The 25,651-nt window shown below is 43.1% G+C and overlaps 1 protein-coding gene across 1 annotated transcript in view; it reads right to left on the reverse strand.

The window, feature by feature from the left end:
• The window catches only part of LOC134343535 (synaptotagmin-6-like), a 486,430-nt gene that overhangs the window by 26,077 nt on the left and 434,702 nt on the right, over positions 1-25,651 (reverse strand). Inside the window, exon 4 of the mRNA XM_063042281.1 lies at positions 7,420-7,540. Within this exon, the coding sequence (XP_062898351.1) occupies positions 7,420-7,540 (121 nt within the window). The remainder of the gene's footprint in view (positions 1-7,419; positions 7,541-25,651) is intronic.

The following is a 25,651-nucleotide window of genomic DNA, read 5'->3' on the forward strand; positions in this document are numbered from 1 at the left end:
TCAGGTATTGAGGATAATTGTGGCAGAAGTGTTGCTATCTATCACTACTCATTGAGGTGTGTGGTCCCAGGACTATGAGTCTGGATATGAATTTGTTTGCATTGTAGTGTTAAAAGTGAAACTAGAGGACAAAAAGTAATAGTTTAATGTATATTCGACCAGAAATGGTTTAAGATCTATTTTGCTGGCAATGGACATTTACAAAATGGAGAAGATAACAGCATCTGTTAATCACAAGTTGGAACAATTTGATTCATACTGGGAAAAATGGTTCAACTATATAACACCTCATAGGCCTGATTTTATTCTCACAAATCAATAAATATTTTGTTAAAGAAAAAGATCACTCCCTACTTATACATAGTTTTCTCCTTTTGTTTGTTCTTTCTTTCCTCTCTTTTCTATACCTCAGATAAATATTATGTGGAGATTTGTGCAAATATGATTATATGATATATGTACAGTATCTGAAATACATTTTATGGAAAAGTTTGTTTAATGATGAACTTCAATAAAATATAAATTACAAAACAAAATCAAATTGCAGAATAAAAAAAAGAAATGCAGTTGACTGAGGTTGTCTGGGAGGCTGGAGTTAATGTGTGCCATGACTAGCCTCTTAAAGAACTTCATGAAGGTGGACGTCAGAACCAACAGGCAGAAGTCATGCAGGCACGTTATCATGATTTGCCTAGGCACTGGGATGATAGTAGTCGTCTTACAGCAGATGGGAACCTCAGATTGAAATAGGCAGAGGTTAAAATTGTTTGCAAATACCCCCAGCAACTGATCTGCACATGATTTAAGTGCACGGCTAGGAATACAATCCAATCCAGATGATTACCATGGGTTCACTTTCCGAAAGACTCATCTTATGTCTGCAATGATGATTGTGGGCTCATTTGCATTGGAGGCTGTCGGAGTGGGCGGTGACATTCTGATCTCCTTCTGTTCAAAACATGTCTAGAAAGCATTACGTTCATCAGGAAGGGGTGTGCCATTGTTGGGGAAGCTGCTTGACTTTGTGTTGTAGCCTGTTGCATCTGGTGGCTGGCTTGGTACTTGACTTTGAACTGGTATTGTCTACTGGCATCCCTGACAGCTTCATGGAGGTTGCATCTCATCTTCTTGTAAAGAATTGTCTATCTGATGTGACTAAAATGTAATTCCAACTCTCATCATGCAGCAGCATATTTAGGGGCTAATAGCTCTTTACAAACAATGTTTAATGCCAGTACAAACAATTCTCTGTTCATTAGCTCTAACCCACACACTAAATAGTCATTACTCATAAGTGCCCTTTCACTCGGTGTTGTTAATTTCCCCAGATGAAATTGCAACTTAATTTAATGTTTTGTAACAACAGTAGAAATTACACTAGATGAGGCTGGCAATGTATGTGGAATTGTGGGTAATTTCTTTACTGTTATCTGCTGTCTATGCTACTAGGTCTTGTTGAGGCACAGCTGGAGAGGAAGAAATTTAGTCCATTTCTGGCACCCTTTCCTCATTTAAAATGGTTTTAACATTAGTGAGCTATCTTTACAGAACTTTTAACCACACTTCCTTATATCTGTAACGTGTCTCATCAATGCAATATAAATTAATTTAGATTTACGTATACTCTTCTCTTGCTATCAACAACATAGACAGTGGATCAAAATGGCCTCCTTTCATAAGAAATGAAGGAAATAGATAATTTGTATTTGCATTTATATAATACCAATTACCATTTTAGAATGTGGCCCGTGTTTTAGCCATGAGTATATGCTCATGCATGCGCTGAAGAAGAATGTAGAACAAGGAACAGCGTGGACCGTTCAACCCACAAAGTGTGTCAGTAAATCTACTCCACGATCAACCAAGCTCCTCTCACCTACACAGCCTATATGTCACTAATTTTCTTTCATCCGTGTGTCTATCTAAGAGTCTTTTAACTGCCCTTATTGTATCAGATGGGTGGCGGGGTGGAGATACATCTCTACCAAAGGAAGTGTAAGATGCTCCTTCCCTCTGCTAGCCTGCAGGTCACTTAGGCAAGGTGTAGCACCTGCTTAGCCCCCCTGATCAGGGTCATGTAAAGCTGCGGGAGCAGGTGGCGGATGGTCATATGAGCAGCTGGTGCACATCACAAGCCCTGCTTATGTGACCACTGATACCAGGCAGACATTCTCTGAAGAGCATTGATAATGGCTGGGGTCACCTGTCTTGCAAATACACTCCCTAGAAGGTTGCAGTGGCAAACCACTACTGCAGAACATTTTGTCAAAAGCAGTCTTGGTCAAAGATTATGGTCACCCATGTCACATGACACAGTGCAGAACGATGATGATGATGATGATTATTGTGTCAATCTCTGCTACCAAACCCTGGCAATATGTTCCAGGTACTCACCACTCTCTGTGTGTAAAACCCATCTCTGATACCTCCTACTCTCACCTTAAATAGGCATCTTCTGGTGTTGTCCTTTGCTGCTCTGGGATAAAGGTGTTGGCTATCCGTTCTGTCTACATCTTTCATAATCCTTTTTTGCACCTCTGTCAAGTCACCTCTCAACTTCTGTCATTCCAAAGAGTAAAAGCTCTAACTTGAATCATTCTAGTAACCTTCTGACTGCCACTGACGTATGCCTAACACCCAGGCATTACACTGTAAGTGGACCCATTTTTCACCATTTTCACGAAGCAACTTGTTACCATTCAGGCTTATGATGATGGAGCTTCTTGTGTGTGTGTGTCTTTGCGCATGTCAGTTTGTGTGTGTGTGAGTGTGTGCATATTGTGTCCAGGCCCTTTATTCTCTTTTATTGTGAAGTCTTTTTATCTCTCTCAGAATTATAAAAGGACTTGGTTCATTAATTATGAGAATATAGATTATAGTTTGTACCCATATAAAATATATAATTCTATAGAATGGCATGTTGAATGATGGAAGTGCCATAAAACCTTTAAAGTTTCCTAATTTTGATGGGAGAAGGGATTGTGGGACAGGGAGGTTGTGAGTGAGATCTGAGGACAGAAAACCCAGTTATCCAGTAGTGGTTTCATAGCTTCACTGACAGTTCAACTTCTTCCTCTGTTCAAGCCTGCATAATGAGATATTTAAACCTTCATCTTTAAGCATCCTGTTCTCTTCAAGGGTGCTGCAAACAACTGAGAGAAACTGGAATACTTCAGTTTGGGAGAGGATTGTCCAAAAGATTCTGATTGCAATGTGTTGGAGGAACAGAACAGAAGGCATGATATTCTGGGACTGACATTAATTAATGACTCACCCTGCGGGGTCTGCATTTCCATAACTGACAAATCCCTGCGCAGATGCTTTCCAGAATGTTCTGCACCGAACAAATTGGGAGTGAAAACTCCACCTTCATCACCTTCACAAGTGAGAGGACTCTACAGCTGATATACTGTAAGTCCATACATTAGGAGTATAGTAGAAGGTAATGAGTTTGACGATTCTACATAAAGGAACACTTTGCCGTTATATCCCCAAATGATAAAACTTGAACCTGAGTAATTTAACCCATATTTTATCTGAAATTAAAACCCCAGTCTTGGGTATATAAAGTAAGAGGCAAGATAAAGTGACACCAATAAAATTTGAGGAGAATCATCAATTGCAACCAATTGTTAAGTGAAAATTGTAGGAATGAAGCTGGACCACGTGGCTTCCTTTCCACTGTCAAACAAGAGAAAATCTGCAGATGCTGGAAATCAAAGTAATACCCACAAAATGTTGGAGGAACTTAGTAGGCCAGGCAGCATCTATGGAAAAAAGTAAACAGTTGATGTTTTGGGCCAAGACCCTTCATCAGTACTGGAAAAAAAAGAGTTGAAGTCGGAGTAAGCAGGTGGGGGAAGGAGAGAAAGAGGTACAAGGCAGTAGCTGATAGATGAAACCAGGAGAGGGAGAATGTCCCAATAAAGAGCTGAGGGGTCGATCAGTGAAAGAGATAAAGGGCCGGAGAAGGGGGAATCTGAAAGGAGAGGGTAGAAGGCCATGGAATAAAGGAAAGGGGGAGGAGAGAAGAGGGAGGAGCACCAGATGGAGGTGATTGGCAGGTAAGGAGATAAGGTGAGAGAGGGTAATGGGAATGGGAAATAATGATAGGATCCCACCATTTTTCCCTTCCCCCGACTTGCCACTTTCCATAGGGATTACAATGAAAAATCCTAAAGGGACACACACACAAAATGCTGGAGGAACTCAGTAGGCCAGGCAGCATCCATGGAAAAGAGTACAATCGATGTTTCGGGCTGAGATCCTTTACCAGGACATGAGAAGAAAGATGAGGAGTCAGAGTAAGAAGGTGCAACAACTGATATTCCATCTGGGTAGCCTCCAACCTGATGGCATGAACATCGATTTCTCAAACTTCCGATAATTGCCCCACCCTTCTCCTTTGCTGTTCCCATTCCCATCACTGATCTCCTTACCTGCCCGTCACCTCCCTCTGGTGCTCCTCTCTCCACTCTCCTCCCTGCTCCTCCCTTCCCTTTCTTCCATGGCCTTCTGCTAGTCCCTTCAGATTTCCCCTTCTCTACCCCTTTATCTCTTTCACCAATCGACATTCCAGCTCTTTACTTCACCGTTCCCTCTCCTGGTTTCACCTATCACTTACCATCTTGTACCTCTTCCTCTCCTCCCCCAACCTTCTTACTCTGACTTCTAATCTATTTTTTCCAGTCCTGATGAAGGGCCTCAGCTCAAAATGTTGACTGTTTTGTCTTTTTCCTATATGCTGCCTGGCCTGCTGTGTTCCTCCAGCATTTTGTGTGTATTCATTTTCACTGTGCTGTGGAAGAAATGCAACCATGAATTCCCATCCCATCAATATAGCATCTTTTGTAAAGCATCGGTGCAACTCATCAAGGCCACTTGAATAATATAATCAGAATCAGAATCATTTAATATCACTGGCACATGTCGTGAAATTTGTTAACTTTACAGCAGCAGTACAATGAAATACATGATAAATAAATGTAGAGAAAAAACTGAGTTCTGTACCTCCTTCCTGACAGTAACAGTGCGAAGAGGGTATGTCCTGGGTGGTGGGGATCCTTATTGATGGACGCTGTCTTCCTAAAGCACCACTCCTTGAACGTATCTTGGATACTATGGAAGTTGGTACCCATGATAGAGCTGACTAATTTTACAAGTTTTTGAAACTTACTTCATTCTTGTGCAGTAGCCCCTCCATACCAGACAGTGATGTAGCCAGTCAGAATACACTCCATGGTACATTTATAGAACTTTTCAAGTGCTTTAGTTGACAAACCAAATCTCCTCAAACTCCTAATGAAATATAGTCGCTGTCTTGCCTTCCTTATAACTGCATTGATATGTTTCCTCCAGGTTAGGTCCTCAGAGATATTGACTCCCAGGAACTTAAAACTGCTCACGCTCTCCGCTTCTGATCCCTTCATGAGGATTGGTATGTGTTCCCTCATCTTACCCTTCCTGAAGTCCGTTATCAGCTCTTCATCTTACTGACGTTGAGCGTAAGATTGTTGCTGAGACACCACTCCACTAATTGGTATATCTCACTCCTGTACGCCCTTTTGTCACTATCTGAAATTCTGCCAACTATGGTTGTATCATCAGCAAAATCATAGATGCTGTTTGAGCTAAGCCTAGCCAGACAGTTATGGGTGTAGAGAGAGTAGAGCAGTGGGCTAAGTACACATCCCTGTAGGGCACCAGTGTTAATTGTCAGTGAGGAGGAGATGTTATTTCCATCTGCACAGATTTTGGGGTCTTCTGGTTAGGAAGTCAAGGATCCAGTTGCAGAGGGAGGTACAACTGACCCAGGTTCTATAGCTTTTCGATCAGGACTGTAGGAATAATGGTGTTAAATGCTGAGCTACAGTCAACAAACAGCATCCTGACATAATAGTTACATTATTCAGGTGGTTCAAGGCTGTGTTGACACTAAGGAACAGTGTCAACCTCTACAACCCAGAAAAATAAGTCCAAACATTATCTGAGTACTCTACTATTTACACTGATCCCATTGCCTGGTGAAATATTATTCAAAATGCTCCTTTATCAAAGGAAGGTTAGCAATAATAAAGTTAATAAAGTAACTTTAAAATCCTCGCTGTTATTATTTTGTCGGACATGTCTGGACCCAGCATGGAGGTTCAATTGTGAAGAAACCACGGCAGTGCCTCTACTTCCTTAGGAGTTTGCAAAGATTTGGCATGACATCTAAAGCTTTGACAAACTTCTATAGATGTGTGGTGGAGAGTATATTGACTGGCTGCCACACAGCCTGGTATGGAAACACCAATACCTTTGAATGGAAAATCCTACAAAAAGTAGGAGATATGGCCCAATCTACCACAGGTATAGCCCTCCCCGCGTTGCGAACATCTACACAAAACATTGTTGCGGGAAAGCAGCATCCATCATCAGGTCACCCAGGACATGTTCTCTTCCTACTGCTGCAATCAGCAAGTAGATACAGGAGCTTCAGGACTTGCACCACCTGGTTCAGGAACAGTTATAACCCCTCAACCATCAGGCTCTAGAACCAAAGGGGATAACTTCACTCAATTTCACTTGCCCCATCGTTGAACTGTTCCCACAACCTACAAAGTCACTTTCAAGGACATTTCATCTCATGTTCTTGATATTTATTGATTATTTATTTATTATTATTATTATTATTTCTTTCTTTCTGTATTTAAACACTTTGTCGTCTTTTGCACATTGGTTCGGTGTGGTCTTCCATTGATTCTGTTATGGTTATTATTTTATTATGTATTTATTGAGTATGCCCGCAAGAAAATGCATCTCAGGGTTATATATCGTGACACATATGTACTTAGAAAATAAATTTAATTTGTACTTTAAATATATTGTAAATAAAATGCTTATGTTAAAAGCCAGTCAGTTAACAACCAATTGATAGAAGAAACAGAGAAGTAAATGGTGAATATCTGGATTAAAACAATAAGAATAGTAGAAAATCATCAACACGAGAGATTCTGCAGATGTTGGAAATCCCAAACAACACACTCAAAATGCTGGAGGATCTCAGCAGGTCAGGTAGCATTTATGTAAATGAATAAATAGTCAATATTTTGGGCCAAGACCCTTCTTCAAGACAGTAGAAGTTTCAATAGATCACTCAGTGTTTGAAAAGTGAAAAGAGAAGTCATGGTAGTTTTATGTTTACTGTATAACCAGTCCTGAAGCCTGAAGTCATAGAGATAAATAAATGTATCTTCTGTTCTTAATTCAGGAGGGATTAGCAGCTTTCTTTTTCCTCAGCATACTTGTGTGTTTTCATAGTTTCCTGGTTTTATCCCTGTTGGTTTATTTTGTCTGAATAAGTATGTCTTATAAGGGTTTTTTTCTTTCAGGCAGAGAGTTGATGGATGCAGAATTAGAAGAAAAAAGTGCACTCACCGGAGTATCCAGTGATGTCCATGGCTTTGAGATTCCTGCATTTGATGACTGTTAACGTCAGGCGCCCAGCAGTAGGCAAGTAGCAGAGAGAAAACATGATTTCCCCCAAGTCCACACTTTCCTTTAAATAGCAAAGGAAAATAACAACATGTCATGCATTTAAAAGACATGGGTCATAGAATCTATACTGAGTAAACAGCCCAAATCACTGGAAAATGGCACAAGACTGATTAATCAAGTTCCTGGCACTCACTGCAGGTGTCCATTTTAATTGTTAGTCAGCCCAGCACATGGCCATGTTTTAACTTTTACATCTTCAGGTAATGAGCTTTGGATTAACTGCAGCTAAGCACACCCAGTGCAACATGTGTTCACACACTATTTATGTACTGAAAATGTCAGCTTTAGTTAAGTCCTGGAGACAAATGGAAGCCACGAGTCGATCGCTTGAATGTCAAATGATGAAGGTCAATCAAGTAGGGTGAAGTGAAGTCACCATCTTCCCTTCAGCCATCCCCATTCTTTTTCCCATTACCACCCGCCGCATTGTCCTTCACTACCTTCTAATTGGCTAAATACGGGATATGATGCAAATGCCAGACTGGCCCAGCTGTCTTAATATTACCCGGAGAGGAAAAAGAGGCAAGGCTGATCGAGGAGTTCGGAGTGACAGGTAATAGATAAATCTGTCAAGCATGCAGATTGAATTGGGAGCTACTATTGAAAAGTAAATCTGAAGAGTTGACGTAACTCTGCTCATTAACTCAACACATCACAAAGTATTTCAGAGCCATTTATATTTGTGCTGGTAGTGCTAGCAAAATGACCTTCATTTTGTGCACAGCAAGGTTGCTCTGGCAACAATGAGTTAAGTGACGAGGTGGAATGATAAATGTTGGCCAGGGCACGAATAAAATGCACTTGCTCAGCTATAAATGTCGGCACTGTCACTTTAACACGCACCTGGGGTCAGGCTGATGACTGAAGTAGGGGAAATCTAATCTTCATATCTACTCTGGCTAAGAAGGCAGATTGTGGAAGTGCATGTTCCCTCTTTGACCATTTGGTGCTTCCCATTCCCCAAATTCCCCAAAGTAATTGGCCCTAGTGTGTAGATGAATGGCAGAACCTGAGGGCCATTGATGGGACTGAGGAAAGTAAGAAATTTTGGAGAAGTATTATTTGGGGAATGGGATTGCTTTGTGAGCCAGCATGGATGTACTGTGTAAATCTGGCAGAAGCAAAGGATGTTGGCAATGGTGAGGGTGGGGCACCGCAGGAGGGGTGTGGGACAGGTGGCAGAGAAGTGACAGGGGTGGGGGGGGGTGGATAACCACAGGAGCAGGCACACCCAGCCCTGAGACACCAAGCAAAGTCATTCGATTACAAACAATTGGTTGTTTGATCATTACAGAATGTCTTTCTGGTGCTTCCTGCTCGTTCCCATCTCTTTTCCTCTTTGCCAACCATGATTCCCTTCTCTCTGCTCCCTTCCTAGTCTCAGTCCACAATAGAGACCTGTATCAAAATCAGGTTTATCATCACTCATATGTCATGATTTTTTTTCCTGTGGCAGCAGTACAGTACAATGCATAAAATTACTACAGTACTGTATAAATGTCTTAGGCACCCTAGCTATATATACTGTACGTGCCCAAGACTTTTGAACAGTACAATATGTAACAAGAAAAAAATGAAAAAGCCAGCACCATATTCCCTCACAAACAAGAGAAAATCTGTAGATGCTAGAAACCCAAGCAACACACACAAAATGCTGAAGGAACTTAGAAGGCCAGGCAGCATTTTTTGGAAAAGAATACAGTTGACATTTTGGGCCGAGACACCTCAGCAGGTACTGTTCTGGAATATCAGCCAAAATGACCTGCTCAGCTATACGTTTGGGGTTCTTGTGCTCATCTCATTCTGACCCAGAGCCTGGAGTTCTTTCCCAAAAGCACTGAATACAGGAAGATAGTGGGGAAACAGCCTCAGCTCCAGGTGGACTGATGAGGTAAGCAGGGGATTGTGACATCACAGGGGGAAAACCACGGGCTTGGCTACCCACATCATCATCACTGACCAAAGTGCACCCACCCCCACACATCAACAATTTCTCAATTCACATTAACCCAACCCCATGTACCTCTGTTCATGCCTTTAAAAGAAATAGTTCACTCAGTCTGGTACTGAGCTATTGAAACAGTTCCTTTCCCTGCTGACAACTTCACAGCAACTCGTTCAGTGCAAGAAATAGAAGATAAAGGAAGAAATCCACTCCAGAGCTACCATCTTCTCCAAGTAGGAACCAGGCCTGTTTGACCTCTGAGCAAGGACAGCACTAGGACTGAATACATTGGATCTGAAAGTTCATATACCCGCTGATACTCACACAGTAAGCTACAAAAGATAGTTACTAGAATGGGTTAACCAGCAGTACTGCTGCAGTAACCCCTGGAGGGGAAGGAAGCCAGACAAACTCCGCTATACAGAATGTTAGCTGATGCAGGGAGAAAGGCATCTGTGTGTGATTAGATGACATTTGTATGATGATATATGCAAATTTACCACCCTGCTCTAATGATTCTTCGGGAGAATTTTAAGGATAAATAAGGAGAGAAAATTGGTTGTAAGCGATGGTTCAAAACAAATGAAAGGAAAAGGAATAGCAATAATCACACATTTTGTGAGTGAGCAGAAAACTAAAACATTAAAAGCAATTAAACCAGGAGAGAAAACTAAGAATAGTATGAATAAAGCACTGGAGAGGAGGACAATTTGTAAAGTGTAGCCAAGGTACAGGAGTAAATTCAAAGAGGAGGATATAGCTACATAAAACATGGTGTGGTTGCCACACTATAGAAGGAACACATTGTCCTGGAGAAGGTGCAGAGCAGATTCACTCACATGTTGCCAGGAATGAAATATTTGGCTATTCAGAGAGACTGTCTAGGCCAGGTTTGTTTTCACTGGAGTAGAGGAGGCAGAGGGGGGTACAGATTAGTGTATGTGGAACTAGGAGAGACATACAGTGGATAGGGTAGATGGTGGAAAACTTCCTCAGCAGATGTCCCTTTTACTTATGGGCATAGGTTTATATTTTATTTATTGAGATATAACACGAAATAGGCCCTTTCGGCCCTTCAAGCCGCACTGCCCAACAACCCCCGATTTAACCCTAGCCTAATCACGGGACAATTTACACTGACCAATTAACCTACCAACTGGTCAGTTTTTGGGCTGTGGGAGGAAACAGGAGCACCTGCAGGAAACCCAAGTGGTCACGGGGAAAAACGTACAAACTTATTACAGGCAGCAGTGGGAACTGAACTCGGGTTGCTGGTACTGTGAAGTGTTGTGCTAACCACTACGTCACCATGTCACCCTGTAATCACAATGTAACAACTGTTGCCCAGCCCTGGTGCAGAGTTTCAGTCCAGGATGACGACCACTCCTTTCCCCCTGCAGATGCTGATCGACTCACTGAGTTCCACCTGCAGATTGCTTGTTGCTCCAGATTCCAGCACCTGCAGTCTTGTGCCTTCTCTGTGAATCCAAAATCCACAATATCACGAGCTGATATACAAGTATTTTTCAAGGGTGGAAGGCTGGGACTGGGGAAAGAACAGAAGTTACTTTTAGCTCAGGTCAGAGCAGAGAACCCCTCAGTGTGTCATACCAGCAACATTACTGAGTAGACCAGTCACATATCTGTACAACAGTCGCTTTCGGGATCCCTAAAGGAATAGCGGTCTTGGGAAGGAGCCAACAAGGTGACCTTTTAGAAAGTTCTCCATCATTTCAAGGCCACCTTTATGATAAAGTATAAAATCAAATTCTTCTCAGATGGTTGTTAGTCCCATGACGATGGTTGAAACAGCAAAGGATTTTTCCCCAGACTCTCTGGGTAATAATTATCCTTCATCAGCAAAATGTTCCCCCTGTTTGGGATATCTTACTCCGCACAAATTGGTGGCCGCAATCTCTCATATCACAAAGCTGGCTTCAAAGATTCTTCTTTGGACCTTGGCCATTCTTGGTGCAGGATGAATCCAATGTTTTCTTTGAGAGTATTGCATACTCTTAAGGATTTGCTCTTGTACAATAAATGCAAATTCTTTCAGTGTTATGGTAGCTGGGAGTTCAACTGTACAGTGCTTGCCTATCCTGGAGCTAGGAATTTAGAAGGTGAGGATAGTCTTCCTCTACTTGATCACCAGGCATGTGCAGTTTATCTATTCCTTCTGCTTCTTGCTTTCCCTTACTTTCCAATGTGCGAATGGAAAAGAGAGAGCCATTGTGATACAGCACGATAACAAGCTCTTCAGAGTGTTGAGAACACACTTTCATTTTATTCTCATGTTCCTGTCAATTCCCTTCAAATTCTATCCATCATTTGCACCCCAGGGAAGCTTACAAAGGCCAATTAACCAGCTTGCCTTTAGAATGAGGGAACAAATCGAAATGTCACGAGGAAGCCAACACAGTCACAAGGAGATCTTGAAAACTCCACCCATGCAGCACCAAAGGTCTGTACTGAACCAGATAACTCTGCTTGCTGCATTTTTGTTCCGCAGGAAGGAAGAAGCCACAAGCCTCTAACAATTATTCCATCAAGACAAAATGAAACCAGTTTCAAACCCTTTAATGTTAACAAGAAGAAACCACGGATCTGCTGAAAGCTCCTTTCTGAAGAGTCAGAAAATATTCTCTTTGGTTAGAGGGAATATGAGTATGGCAAGTACTCACAAATTTCTACAGCTATACTGTGGAGAGCATCCTAATTGGCCATGGGGGTGGGGGCACTGCACAGGATCGAAGTAAACTCAGTCAGCTCTATCATGGGCACTAGCCTTCCCGACACCATGCCCTCTTCTCAATGCAGCTATCAAGGAGGTGGTGAAGGAGCCTAAGGTCACACACAACGAAATGAGAATAGTTTCTTCCCCTCTGCTACCAGATTTCTGAATGTACATTGAACCTATGAACACTACCTCACTATTTTTTTTCTCTTTTTGCACTACTGATTTAATTTAACTTTTTATCTTACTGTAATTTACAGTTTTTATTATTACGTATTGCAGTGTACTGCTCCCACATAATGTATGCTGGTGATATTAAAGCTGATTCTGATTCTGATCCCATGCTAATACCAGGGGTGATATTGTTAAGAACCAGATTCCAGCTGCTTACGTTGATGTCCACCCACAAACTGGAACAGGAGGACAACCAGCAGTGAGTTGATATGCTAATTATTTCTACCCAGTTTTGTTCTACTTCTCAGGTTAGTTGAAGTTGGATGGTTATTACATTTGTACCACCTAGCCTGCATTTTCTGACTTTATCCCTTGTACTCAGTGCTTTCTAACAGAAGGGAAAAACCATGCCTTATGCAGGTGTCTTGCCACACCAGTGGTATTTGTCATTTCTTCTTGCTTTAATTTTTCCTCACAACATTCATCACTGCACAGCTTCTCTCTGCCGTTCTCCTTCCTAGGTTTTAATTCTCAGCCCTTACGGGAAGCTATTTGTGTTGACTGTTAGAGTATAATGATATAACAGTTGTTTCAAAGAGTGCTGCCTTCTCAAACCCCAAGGGGGAGAAGGACAATAGACAATAGACAATAGACAATAGGCATTAGGTGCAGGAGTAGGCCATTCGGCCCTTCGAGCCAGCACCGCCATTCACTGTGATCATGGCTGATCATCCACAATCAGTATCCAGTTCCTGCCTTATCCCCATAACCTTTGATTCCGCCATCTTTAAGAGCTCTATCCATCTCTTTTTTGAAAGCATCCAGAGATTTGACCTCCACAGCCTTCTGGGGCAGAGCATTCCATATATCCACCACTCTCTGGGTGAAAAGGTTTTTCCTCAACTCCGTTCTAAATGGCCTACCCCTAATTCTTAAACTGTGGCCTCTGGCTCTGGACTCACCCATCAGCGGGAACATGCTTCCTGCCTCCAGCGTGTCCAATCCCTTAATAATCTTATATGTTTCAATAAGATCCCCTCTCAGCCTTCTAAATTCCAGAGTATACAAGCCCAGTCGCTCCAATCTTTTGACATATGACAGTCCCGTCATCCCGGGAATTAACCTTGTGAACCTACGCTGCACTCCCTCAATAGCAAGAATGTCCTTCCTCAAATATGGAGGCCAAAACTGCACACAGTACTCCAGGTGTGGTCTCACCAGGGCCCTGTACAGCTGCAGAAGGACCTCTTTGCTTTTATACCCAATTCCCCTTGTTATGAAGGCAAACATGCCATTAGCTTTCTTCACTGCCTGCTGTACTTGCATGCTTGCTTTCAGTGACTGATGTACAAGAACACCTAGATCTCGTTGTGCTTCCCCTTTTCCTAACTTGACTCCATTTAGATAATAATCTGCCTTCCTGTTCTTACCACCAAAGTGGATAACCTCACATTTATCCACATTAAACTGCATCTGCCATGCAACTGCCCACTCACCCAGCCTGTCCAAGTCACCCTGTATTCTCATAACATTCTCCTCACATTTCACACTGCCACCCAGCTTTGTGTCATCGGCAAATTTGCCAATGTTACTTTGAATTCCCTCATCTAAATCATTAATATATATTGTAAACAGCTGCGGTCCCAGCACTGAACCCTGCGGTACCCACCTGCCATTCCAAAAGGGACCCGTTAATCGCTACTCTTTGTTTTCTATCAGCCATCCAATTTTCAATCCATGTCAGTACTCTGTCCCCAATACCATGTGCCCTAATTTTGCCCACTAATCTCCTATGTGGGACTTTATCAAAGGCTTTCTGAAGGTCCAGGTACACTAAATCCATTGGCTCTCCCTTGTCCATTTTCATAGTTACATCCTCAAAAAATTCCAGAAGATTAGTCAAGCACGATTTCCCCTTCGTAATCCATGCTGACTTGGACCAATCCTGTTACTACTATCCAGACTGGGACCAATCCTGTTACTACTATTCAGTAATTTCCAGGACTAATGAATGATTACCACATGGAACAAGCCATAAAAGCACCTGGAGTTATTTCTAGAAAGCTTCATGCAACTTCATTCCCAGTGTCCCAGGGTGTGATATTGAAAGCAGCACCCAGATACCCAAGAAGGTTTCTGAGGACACTTAACCAAACAAAGAGATTTGTGATGTGATTAAGGGCAGGTCCGTCGGGCAAGGAGACATGGTACAATAGTGACAAACAATAACTATAGGATCACTGGCTTATAGCAAGGTCCTAATCTGATACATCACATAAACTGAGAGTAATTTACTAACTAAAATAGAACACTAAACTGAAAGCTAATTTACCCTCTATTCACCCATACTCTCGACCATTAAAGCAGCACAGTTTATTTCTGTAACTACCCCAATTTGCTCACCACGTCTTACTAGTGGATAGACAGCAGCTTCTTGGAAAGTACTTAAGGCCTGGGTTTTTAGCTGACAGTGGGATTCAGGTCGGGTGTGGTGTGTGTGTGTGTGTGTGTGTGTGTGTTGAATTGACTTTAGTCCTTACCTCCTTCACATATATGAGGAGTAAAAATCTTTATGTTACTTCTCCATCTAAATATGCAATGTGCAATCATAGTAATTTATAATAAATAGAACAGTCAATGTAACATAGAAATACACTCAAGTCAGTGCGAGTTTATCAGTCTGATGGCCTGGTGGAAGAAGCTGTCCCGGAGCCTGTTGGTCCTGGCTTTTATGCTACGGTACCACTTCCCGAAATACATAGTGGGTTGCGGGGGGTGGGGGTGTGTGTGTGTGTGTCTGTGTGTGTGTATTTGCCCATTCAGTGGAAGGGAGGGGTGAGTGAGGATAGAGGAATCAAATTGTCCATGATTACCCCTAGTCTGCGAGGCACAAATTACTGTGTTTCCAGGATGTATGTCACATTCCCAATGGGATAACCAAGCCTCTGGAAGCAGGATTTAAAGCTGTTGGATCTCCAGAGGAAAGGTCCAAGGAGAGTGAAAAACACCTTGGAGCAGTTACAATGGGAGAAGGGGTAGGGATCCTGGGGCAAGAGACACTATGACACACTCCCAAGGAATTATAGATCTGTACTCCCAGATCCCCCTGTTCTATTGCACTCCGCAGTGCCTGACTGTTCACTGTGTTAGTTTGTCTTTTTCCTGTCAAAGTACACTACCTCACGCTTGCTTGTATTAAATTCCTTCTGCCATTTTTCAGCCCGTTTTTTCTAGCTGATCTATATCTTTAATATAGATGACAAACAATAATGGACTCAATACCAATCCTTGTGGCATGCTACTAGTCACGGGCCTCCAGTCAGAAACACAACTATCCATTACCATTCTGTCTTCTGCCTCTAAGCCATTGTTGAATCCAATGTATTACTTCATCTTGAATGCCAAGCAGCTTAATCCGCTGGAATAACCTACTATGCAGGACTTTGTCAAAGGCCACATAGACAATGTCCAACTCCTTTACTTTATCAACCTTCCTGGTAACCTCCTTAAAAAAAAATTCTCTAAGATTGTTAGATATGACCTACCACCAACAAAGCCATGTTGATTATCCCAATCTGGCCTTGTCTATCGAAATAAATATCCTGTCCCTAATTCCTGGTTATGCAAGTCTACTTTGTGATGCCAGAGAACAGGATGAGATTATGCTTTTCCTAGTCCTTTTCTTTCACCTCAGAATAGAGAGACAATCATCTAGATCAGAGATGAGGAGGAATTTCTTTAGCCAGAGGGTGGTGAACCAATGGAATTTATTACCATAGATGGCTGTGGAGTTCAAGTCATTTGGATACATTTAAAGCGGAGGTTCTTGGGCTCTTTGGTAAGGGTGTCAATAATTACAGGGAGTAGGTAGGAGAACGGGGTTGAGAGGGATTGAATGGTGGTGCAGACTTTATGGCTGAATGACCTAATTCTGCTGCCGTGTGTTATGGTCTTATGGCCTAAAACCCTGTTCAAATACTAAAGGTTGGAGAGACTTCTAGGTCCCACTGTTAGATAATGCAATACCTGCAATTTTAGTTTGACTGATATTTATTTGTTGATAGTCATAATTATAGTGATAATACAGAATATAATCAACATCAGGGCCATCACACACCCAGTTCTGAGTCAGGAATTGCAGGAGAAGCCTTTAATGTTCAATGTGTAGAGGTGATTTCATTTTATTTAAAGCAGGGGTCCCCAACCTTCTTTGCACCGCGGACCGGTTTAATATTGACAATATTCTTGTGGACCGGCTGACGGTGGGGCTGGGGGTGTTCAAGTTCAACAGTGTATGACAGGGAATGAGAAAAAGTGCAGCTGACTCATATCGTTTCATATTGCCAAATCATATAGTTTCCTCGCGGCCTGGTAGCACGTGCTTTGAGGCTCGGTACCAGTCCGCGACCCTGAGGTTGGGGACCACTGATTTAGAGGAATCAACGGTCACTGATAAGGTAAATTTATTTACAAATCTCTTTTTATAGGAAATATAAAATAATATGAGTAAAATTATTTAATCTAAGAGATAAATTGTGGTTCACAATAAATAACATTCATATTAGATTCACACAGACCAGCTCAGAAGCTAATTACTGAAGGAAGAATTCATATTCCCAGAGGATGGAGACAACACTGGATAAGAACTGGAATGCAGAGGTAGCATCAGGACCAGCTCTGGGAATCGAGGGAATGTTCAATGTCATACTGGAAAAAGCCCGGAGTGCCAAGGCAGCACTGGGTGATGTCTGTAATGCTAATGTCACACTGGCCGACGTTAGTTGTGCCAAGGCAGCGATGAAGAAAGCTTGGGAGATTGAGGGTGCATTAGAAAAGAGCAAGAGCACACAGCCAAGCCTTGAAAATACCTGGGATATTGAAGCTACACAAGAACAGCACTTAGGCACCAAGACAAGTCCAGAAAGGGTCTGGGATATTGAGGCTTCACCAGAAGGGACTTTATGCACCAAGGCAAAACTAGAAAAGTCTTTTGATATTGACGCAACACAGAAAGGCAACATAGACATCAAGGAATGCTTAGGAATGTCCTTGAATAAGGACGTTACACAGAAAAGAAATTTGGGCACTGAGGCAATGCTAGAAAAGGCCTGGGATATTAAGGGTGCAGCAGAAGAGACTTTAGGTACCCAGGAAAGACTAGAAAAGTCTCTGCATATTGATGCTACACAGAACGGAAACATAGGCACCGAGGCAAGTCTGGAAAGAGCCTGGAGTATTGAGTTTGCACCAAAAGGGATGTTAGGCACCAAGACAAGATTAGAAAATACCAGGGATATTGAGGCTACCTTGAAAAGGAACTTGGGCATCATGGAAAGATTAGAAAAGTCCTGGGATACTGAGGTTGCACCAGAAGAGATGTTAGGCACTCAGCCAAGAGTAGGAAAGATCTGGGATATTGAGGTAATGTTAGGAATGGCCTGGAAGAAAAAGGCAATACTTGCAGAGGGCTGGAACATGGAGACATTTTTGGAAGGGTCCTGGAGCAATGAAGCCTTGAGAAAGCAAGCAATGCTGGAAGGTTCACCTGCAACAACACTGGTCAATGCTTGGAACACCACAGGAGCACTAGCAGAGGACTGCACTAGCAAAATGGCCTTGGCAGAGAACAGAAGAACAGAAAGAATGGTGGAAGAAAGCTGGGACACAGAAATAGAAATGGAAGATGCCCATGACACAATGACAATTCTGGAAGAATCTAGAGGCATGCAAGCAACGTTGGCAGAGTCCTGGGACACTGAGGCAACATCAGAAACCTTCTGTGGCTCTGAGGAAACTTTGGAAGAGTATTGGAATTTAAAAGCAACCCTGACAGATACGTGGGCCGCTGTCTCAACAGTAGAATCCTGGGACACTGAGAATGTGCGGGAAGAGTCAAGGTACATAGAGAGAACAGCGCCAGAAGCTTGGAACTTCAAGACCTTACAAAATGCAGGCTGGGAGATGGACACCTCACAGAATACAGGCTGGGAGGCTGACATCTCACAAAATACAGGCTGGGAGACTGACATCTCACAAAATGCAGGCTGGGAGACTGACATCTCACAAAATGCAGGCTGGGAGACTGACACCTCACAAAATACAGGCTGGGAGGCTGACATCTCACAAAATGCAGGCTGGGAGACTGAGACCTCACAAAATGCAGGCTGGGAGGCTGACATCTCACAAAATGCAGGCTGGGAGACTGACACCTCACAAAATACAGGCTGGGAGGCTGACATCTCACAAAATGCAGGCTGGGAGACTGAGACCTTGCAAAATGCAGGCTGGGAGGCTGACATCTCACAAAATGCAGGCTGGGAGACTGAGACCTTGCAAAATGCAGGCTGGGAGGCTGACATTTCACAAAATGCAGGCTGGGAGATTGAGGCAACACTGGAGGAAGGCCAGCATACACCAACAGCATCAGAAGATGCCTGGGACAATGAGTCAACAGAGACTGAGTCTTGGGCGTCTGAGGTATCAGTGAAGGAGGCCTGGAATGCAAAGATAGGGTCTTGGGTCTCTGAAGCACATCTGGGAGAAGCCCAGTGCAAGGAGATGGTAACAGATCCCTTGGACACAGAGTCAATATCAGAAGAGACCTGGAGAACCGAAACAGTGCAGCGAGATCACTGGGACAATATTACAACACAAGAACAGTCCTGTGCAGTTGAAATAACACAACAGGAGGTTAGCAGGACAAAGGCTATGCTGACAGAGGCCTGGAGAAGTGTGACAATTCTGTCTGATGCCTTGAAAAGGGAGGCAGCCATAGCAGAGTCCTGGAGAATCAGGGCGAAACTAGCAGAGGCCTGGAGAACAAAGATAATGTTAGTAGAGTCTGGGAGGACAGAGGCAGCACAAACAGAGACTTGGAGCAGAGAAGAAACCATGATACAGGCTTGGAGCACTGAGGTACGACAGTGGAAGGCCAGCAGCTCCATGCTGTCCGAGGTCTTGGGAAATGAGGAAACGCTGCAGAAATGGAGGGAACAGAGGCAATGCTGGCAGAGACCCAGTGTGTGGAGGCAGCACCGTCGGATGCCAAGAGGACAGAGACTGTACAAGCAGACACCTGAGACCCAGAGACGACACTGGCTGCGACCCACAGTATGGAGACAAAACTGGGAGAGGCCTGCTGTAAGGAGAAAGTACTGGCAAGGGCCTGGGGAGCTGGACTACACTGGCAATGGTTTTCTGTACATGAGGCAGACCAGCTGAAACCTGTAACCTGTGGACATGAAAAGATCTGTTGTATGGTGGCAGTGAACATTTAAAATTATTGTTGTCTGTTGCTTGCTTGATTTTGAGTTCGTGGTTGGGGAGGAAGGGATATTACCATTTTTGAGATATTTACAAAAATACAGATGTTCCCATTGTACACTGCCCATGAACACAGAAGAGACTTTCTCTCAGTTCGCCAGAATTTTCTGGAGGAAATTTGTTCAAAACATCCGTCATGCTATCATTGTGGCATAAAACAAATACTCCCTCTTATTCCAAAATTCACTCAAGGTATCTGCATGTGGTATACTTGTGTTCTAACTCAACATTGAGTTCAGGTTTAAAAATCTCCTTAAGTATCACAATAGTTGAATTGTCTAGTATTTAAAAATGAACCTTAGATCATATTCCCATTCTGTCTTAACTACTGATGTGAAATATTCCAAAAGAAAGGCTCGAGTATTGAAATCATCTTAGTCTGAAGTATTTTTAGTAAGAAAGCATTCTCTGGAAACATTCGGTAAACAAATAGATTGTGTTTCCTGAAGGCTATTAACAGTCCATAATGGACTTAACAGTGCATACCCGTATAGGAAGACAGGACACACAACCTTTTTAAACCTTAAAAATAGTACAATGATTGGGAAAAGGAAAAGATCCCCATTTATTCCCTGCAGTATCCTTATCCAACAATCCCAGATCAAGGGAGGCACAGTTGGCACAGTGAGTAGAGCTTGCAGCTTCAGTGACCAAGATTCAATCCTGACCTCAGGTGCTTTGTGACCCCATAGGTTTCCTCCCACAATGCTAAATGTGCAGGATGGATAGTTAATTGGCCACTGTTTAGGTCAATGGTAGAATCTGGGGCCTTGCTGAAGGGAATATGAAGAGAATACATCAACTGAGGATTGGATTAGTGTTAAGTGTCTGCTTGATTGTTGCTATGGGCTTGGTAGACTAAAAGGCCTGTTTCTAGCTATCAGTTTCTGACTAAGTGTGACATTGACAATTGCGCTAATACACAAGGAGTCACACAAACATGAGGAAATCTGCAGATGCTGGAAATTCAAGCAACACACACAAAAAATGCTGGTGAATGCAGCAGGCCAGGCAGCATCAATAGGAAGAGGTACAGTCGACATTTCGGGCCGAGATCCTTTGTCAGGACGAAGGGTGTCAGCCCAAAACATCAACTGTACCTCTTCCCATAGGTGCTGCCTGGCCTGCTGCACTCAAATACACAAGGAGTGCCCTGATTCCAACTGTATCATTTTCTAAGTGTGACATTAACAATTGCACAATTACACAGGGAGTGAGCTTTCTCTTTGACTATGGGTATTATGGAGGTACAGCAGACAATCCTGCTGTCTCAGAGCTTTAGGAACTTTGACTGCTGTCATTGTGGTGTTAACGCGATCTCTCATTGACTACATTTTTTTTCCGATGGGCTGGTAGTTTAACTGCCTTCTGTAAAATACCCCTTCATCATCGTCATCCTTATGCACTGGGTTGTATGATATGGGCAATCAAGGCCTATGACCTTGATTGTTCTCGGCAAGTTTTTCTACAGAAGTGGTTTGTCATTGCTTTCTTCTGGACAGTGTCTTTACAAGACTATAAGACCACAGACATGGGAGCAGAATTAGGCCAATCGGCCCATTGAGTCTGCTCTGCCATTTCATCATGGCTGATCCATTTTTCCTCTCAGCCCCAATCTCCTACCTTCTTCCTGTATTCCTTCATGCCCTGACCAGTCAAGAATCTATCAGCTTCTGCCTTAAAGATACATAAAGACTTGGCCTCCACAGCTTCCTGTGGCAAAGAATTCCACAGATTCACCACTCTCTGGCTAAAGAAATTCCTCCTCAGCTCCGTTCTAAAAGGATGCACCGCTATTCAGAGGCCGTATCCTCAAAGGACAGATAATCCCAGTCATTATCAACACTCTTCAGAGATTGTCCACCAGGAGTCAGTGGTCGTAAAACCAGGTCTTGTGATATGCATCAGCTGCTCATACGACACCAACCACTGCTCCCATGACTTCATGTGACACAAATCAGGGGGCTAAGCAGGTGCTACACCTTGCCCAAGGGTGAACTGCAGGCTAGCGGAGGGAAGGAGTACATTCCATCTTCTTTGGTAGAGATGTATCTCCTCCCCACCACACAAAAACTATCCTTTATTGTTGGTAAATGCAAAAAAATGAACAAAGAAGATTTGCTGGGCTCGTGTGATTGAAAATAATCTGGAGAAGTAATGGGAAGTAAGAATGGGGAAATGGAGCTGGAAGTTTTGGCTTTAAACAACTCATTGGTATGACCTTCACATGTGGGCTTACCCATTTATTAACGATTGCTTCTGCAATGGGACTTAGAAGAGCAATTTAGAGCCATTCATATATACAATATTGCTTTACTACCAACTAATCGATTGTTATTCTGGTTCATTCGTTTCCTTCCCGTTCTGAACATTTGAAAAATTACAGAGTGCCAGAGGAAGAAACAGAATAGATTGATAGGGGTTAATTAGACTCTGTTGTAAATGTTTAATAGATGGATTAAAAATACATTTCATTCAATGTATTCAATTTAGTAAAACACTGCCCTGCAGTTCTGAAGAACCTGGGCAGCTCGGGGGAATTGGATTTCCAGCTCTCCGCCAATATTCATCTCAGTTGACAGCACCCACTGCCAACTTCACGTTTGGCAGGGCTTGCACTGTAGTCCATGGGGCAATGAGGACAGACTCCAATAAATGAATGGCTTTTGCAAGCCTGGGGAGCAGTAGAATAGTCATAGTCATAGTCATAGTCATAGCAATACTTTATTGATCCTGGGGGAAATTGGTTTTCGTTACAGTTGCACCATAAATAATTAAATAGTAATAAAACCATAAATAATTAAATAGTGATATGTAAATTATGCCAGGAAATAAGTCCAGGACCAGCCTATTGGCTCAGGGTGTCTGACCCTCCAAGGGAGGAATATTGTAAAGTTTGATGGCCACAGGCAGGAATGACTTCCTACGATGCTCTGCGTTGCATCTCGGTGGAATGAGTCTCTGGCTGAATGTACTCCTGTGCCCAACCAGTACTTTATGTAGTGGATGGGAGACATTGTCCAAGATGGCATGCAACTTGGACTGCATCCTCTTTTCAGACACCACCGTCAGAGAGTCCAGTTCCATCCCCACAACATCACTGGCCTTACGAATGAGTTTGTTGATTCTGTTGGTGTCTGCTACCCTCAGCCTGCTGCCCCAGCACACAGCAGCAAATATGATCGCACTGGCCACCACAGACTCGTAGAACATCCTCAGCATCATCCGGCAGATGTTAAAGGACCTCAGTCTCCTCAGGAAATAGAGATGGCTCTGACCCTTCTTGTAGACAACCTCAGTGTTCTTTGACCAGTCCAGTTTATTGTCAATTCGTATCCCCAGGTATTTGTAATCCTCCACCATGTCCACACTGACCCCCTGGATGGAAACAGGGGTCACTGGTACCTTAGCTCTCCTCAGGTCTACCACCAGCTCCTTAGTCTTTTTCACATTAAGCTGCAGATAATTCTGCTCACACCATGTGACAAAGTTTCCTACCGTAGTCCTGTACTCAGCCTCATCTCCCCACAGAACACCACAGAATCTCACCAGTCTGACAGAATGACAAAACACAGGCTGGATGTTGGCAGGAATAACTGGAGGAAGTCAGGCTCCGATTGTTTCAGGAAGAACAGGAAATCTGAGGGATTCAGGAGCGATGGCATTGAGGGATTAGAGTCAGATGACACTGATGTGAGGATGTCAGGGGTAATTGGAGGGATCCAGGATTATTGGTTGGAGGATGTTTGGATGGTGACAGATATGGTTGGTAGAGACATAACTGGAGTAAGTTGGTGAAAAGTTTATTTGTATTAGGAGGGTAAATCAAAGGCACTTTCAAAAATGTTTTATTGGCAGTGTCCACCTGAAATTGATTAGAACAAGGGCTATGTCATCCTGTGTGTTAGCACTAAGGGGAACAGGAACAGGAACAACTTAACTTTGAACCTATTTGTGATTATATAATTCAAACAGATCAAGCACCTTTCCCTCAGATTTCACCCTGCACACTAGGTTAACATAATGGATGAATAACCTCCAGACTCCTATTTCCTATTTGTGATGGGCAGATGATTTTAAAGTCTCATCAACAAACTGAAGAGCCATAGAAACAACTTTGCTCACCCATTCTTTACAGGAGTAATGGAGCAAAATTTTCATAGATGCCACCTTTTTGTGTGGGATCAAAAGGGGAATCCTAAGAGAATCTGGTCCTTGTCCAGGTTCATGGAATATCCCAAGGAGTTAGTTTTCAAAGGGAAGTGTGTCAAAACAGGAGAGCAGTGCAACCTGAGTCTAATTCGATCCTTTATTGATAGTTGAATAATGAAAGTAGGAAATTGAACAAGATTAAGATAATTAAGAATGAACTTCCAGAACGTGATGGTTGGGGCCATGAGTAAAGTAACTATTTCCTTACGGAGACTCCTTCTTCTCGTGAGAAAATAGATCTCAAAATGCATCAATGGAAAATGTTGTTTTCAATTCCTGACAGGTGACGAGGTGCAACTTTACATTAAGTGCTCTGGTTAGACTCTTTTTGATGGCACCAAGAATTGAAAAGAATCATCAAGATTTTCACCAAGTGCTAAACTGGCTATCATCACATTCTGTCAGTACCTCCAGTTGAACTCTGTCTTTTTGTGTGTTTCCCCCTAGCTGTCAGTCTGTGGTTTTGTATTGCCATGAGCTCCTGTCCCCGCTCCTGCTCTACTCCGGCCCCTGTATTACTGAGTACTCCATCTCTCACCTGTTTCTCATTATTACCTGTATTGCTGCCCCCTGTGTCTCATTGTGCTCCACCTATCATCTGCCTCTCTGTTTATTGCTCAGTGTATTTCAGTCCTGTGTTTTCACCTGTTTGTTGCCAGATTATGGCAGTGAGTTTTCTTGAGCCTTGCTGGCTGAATATCATCTCTGCCTGTTTCCTGATTCTGGCTTTTGGATTTCTCTGGAATTTTTGATCTCTGCCTGAACTTTGAAGCTGACTTTGTTGCCCCTCTGAATTTGCTACTCAGTAAATATCACAGTGTGTACACAGTACTGGGTCTGCAATTGGATCCCTGCTCCAGTGCCCTGACAGTACAATCTGGCCAGAATGGATCCAGCAGACCCTGGTTGTCTGGAACAACAGGGAGTGATGGTGGGGAGACACCAGAACCAGCTGGACTCTGTGTTCAGGGCAATGGAGTCACTTTCTGCCAATATAGCCGATCTTGTAGCCCAGACGTGGTCACTCTAGCTGTCCCAGAGAACCCAGCAACATTCTGTGATGGAATCTTCCTCTGTGTTCTTGCTTACTCCTCCCATCCAAGGGCCCTGTCTGCCTCCTCCAGAAAAGTACTTGGGTGAGCCCAGTTCCTGCTGCTCTTTACTTTCCCAGTGCACCCTCATTTTTGAATTACAACCAACAACCTTTCTGACTGATCGAGCCAAGGTGGCCTCCATCATTACTCAACTGTCTGGCCGGGTGGGAGAATAGGGAACAGCTGGATGTTTGTCATTGGGGATGTGGTTATGGTCCTGAGGAGAGATGCTGTGTCCCTGCCTGTAACATCCTGGATGCCTCTCATTAAGGACTTCCATTGCCAGCACCCAGCCTTACCTGCTGTGATGCCAGGAGGTATTTGTGGCTGGGGGGGGGGGGGGGGAGAGGTACTGTCAGTACCTCCAGTTGAACTGTCTTTTTGTGTGTTTTTCCCCTAGCTGTCAGTCTGTGGTTTTGTATTGTCATGTGCTCCTGTCCCTGCTCCTGCTCTACTCTGGCCCCTGTGTTACTGAGTACTCTGTCTCTCACCTGTTTCTCATTATTACCTGTATTGCTGCCACCTATCATCTGCCTCTCTGTTTATTGCTCGGTGTATTTCAGTCCTGTGTTTTCACCTGTTTGTTGTCAGATTGTGTCAGTGGATTTTCCTGAGTCTTTCCAGCATTTG

The sequence above is a fragment of the Mobula hypostoma genome, chromosome 3 (genome assembly GCF_963921235.1).
Source record: "Mobula hypostoma chromosome 3, sMobHyp1.1, whole genome shotgun sequence".
NCBI classification, from domain to species: domain Eukaryota; kingdom Metazoa; phylum Chordata; class Chondrichthyes; order Myliobatiformes; family Myliobatidae; genus Mobula; species Mobula hypostoma.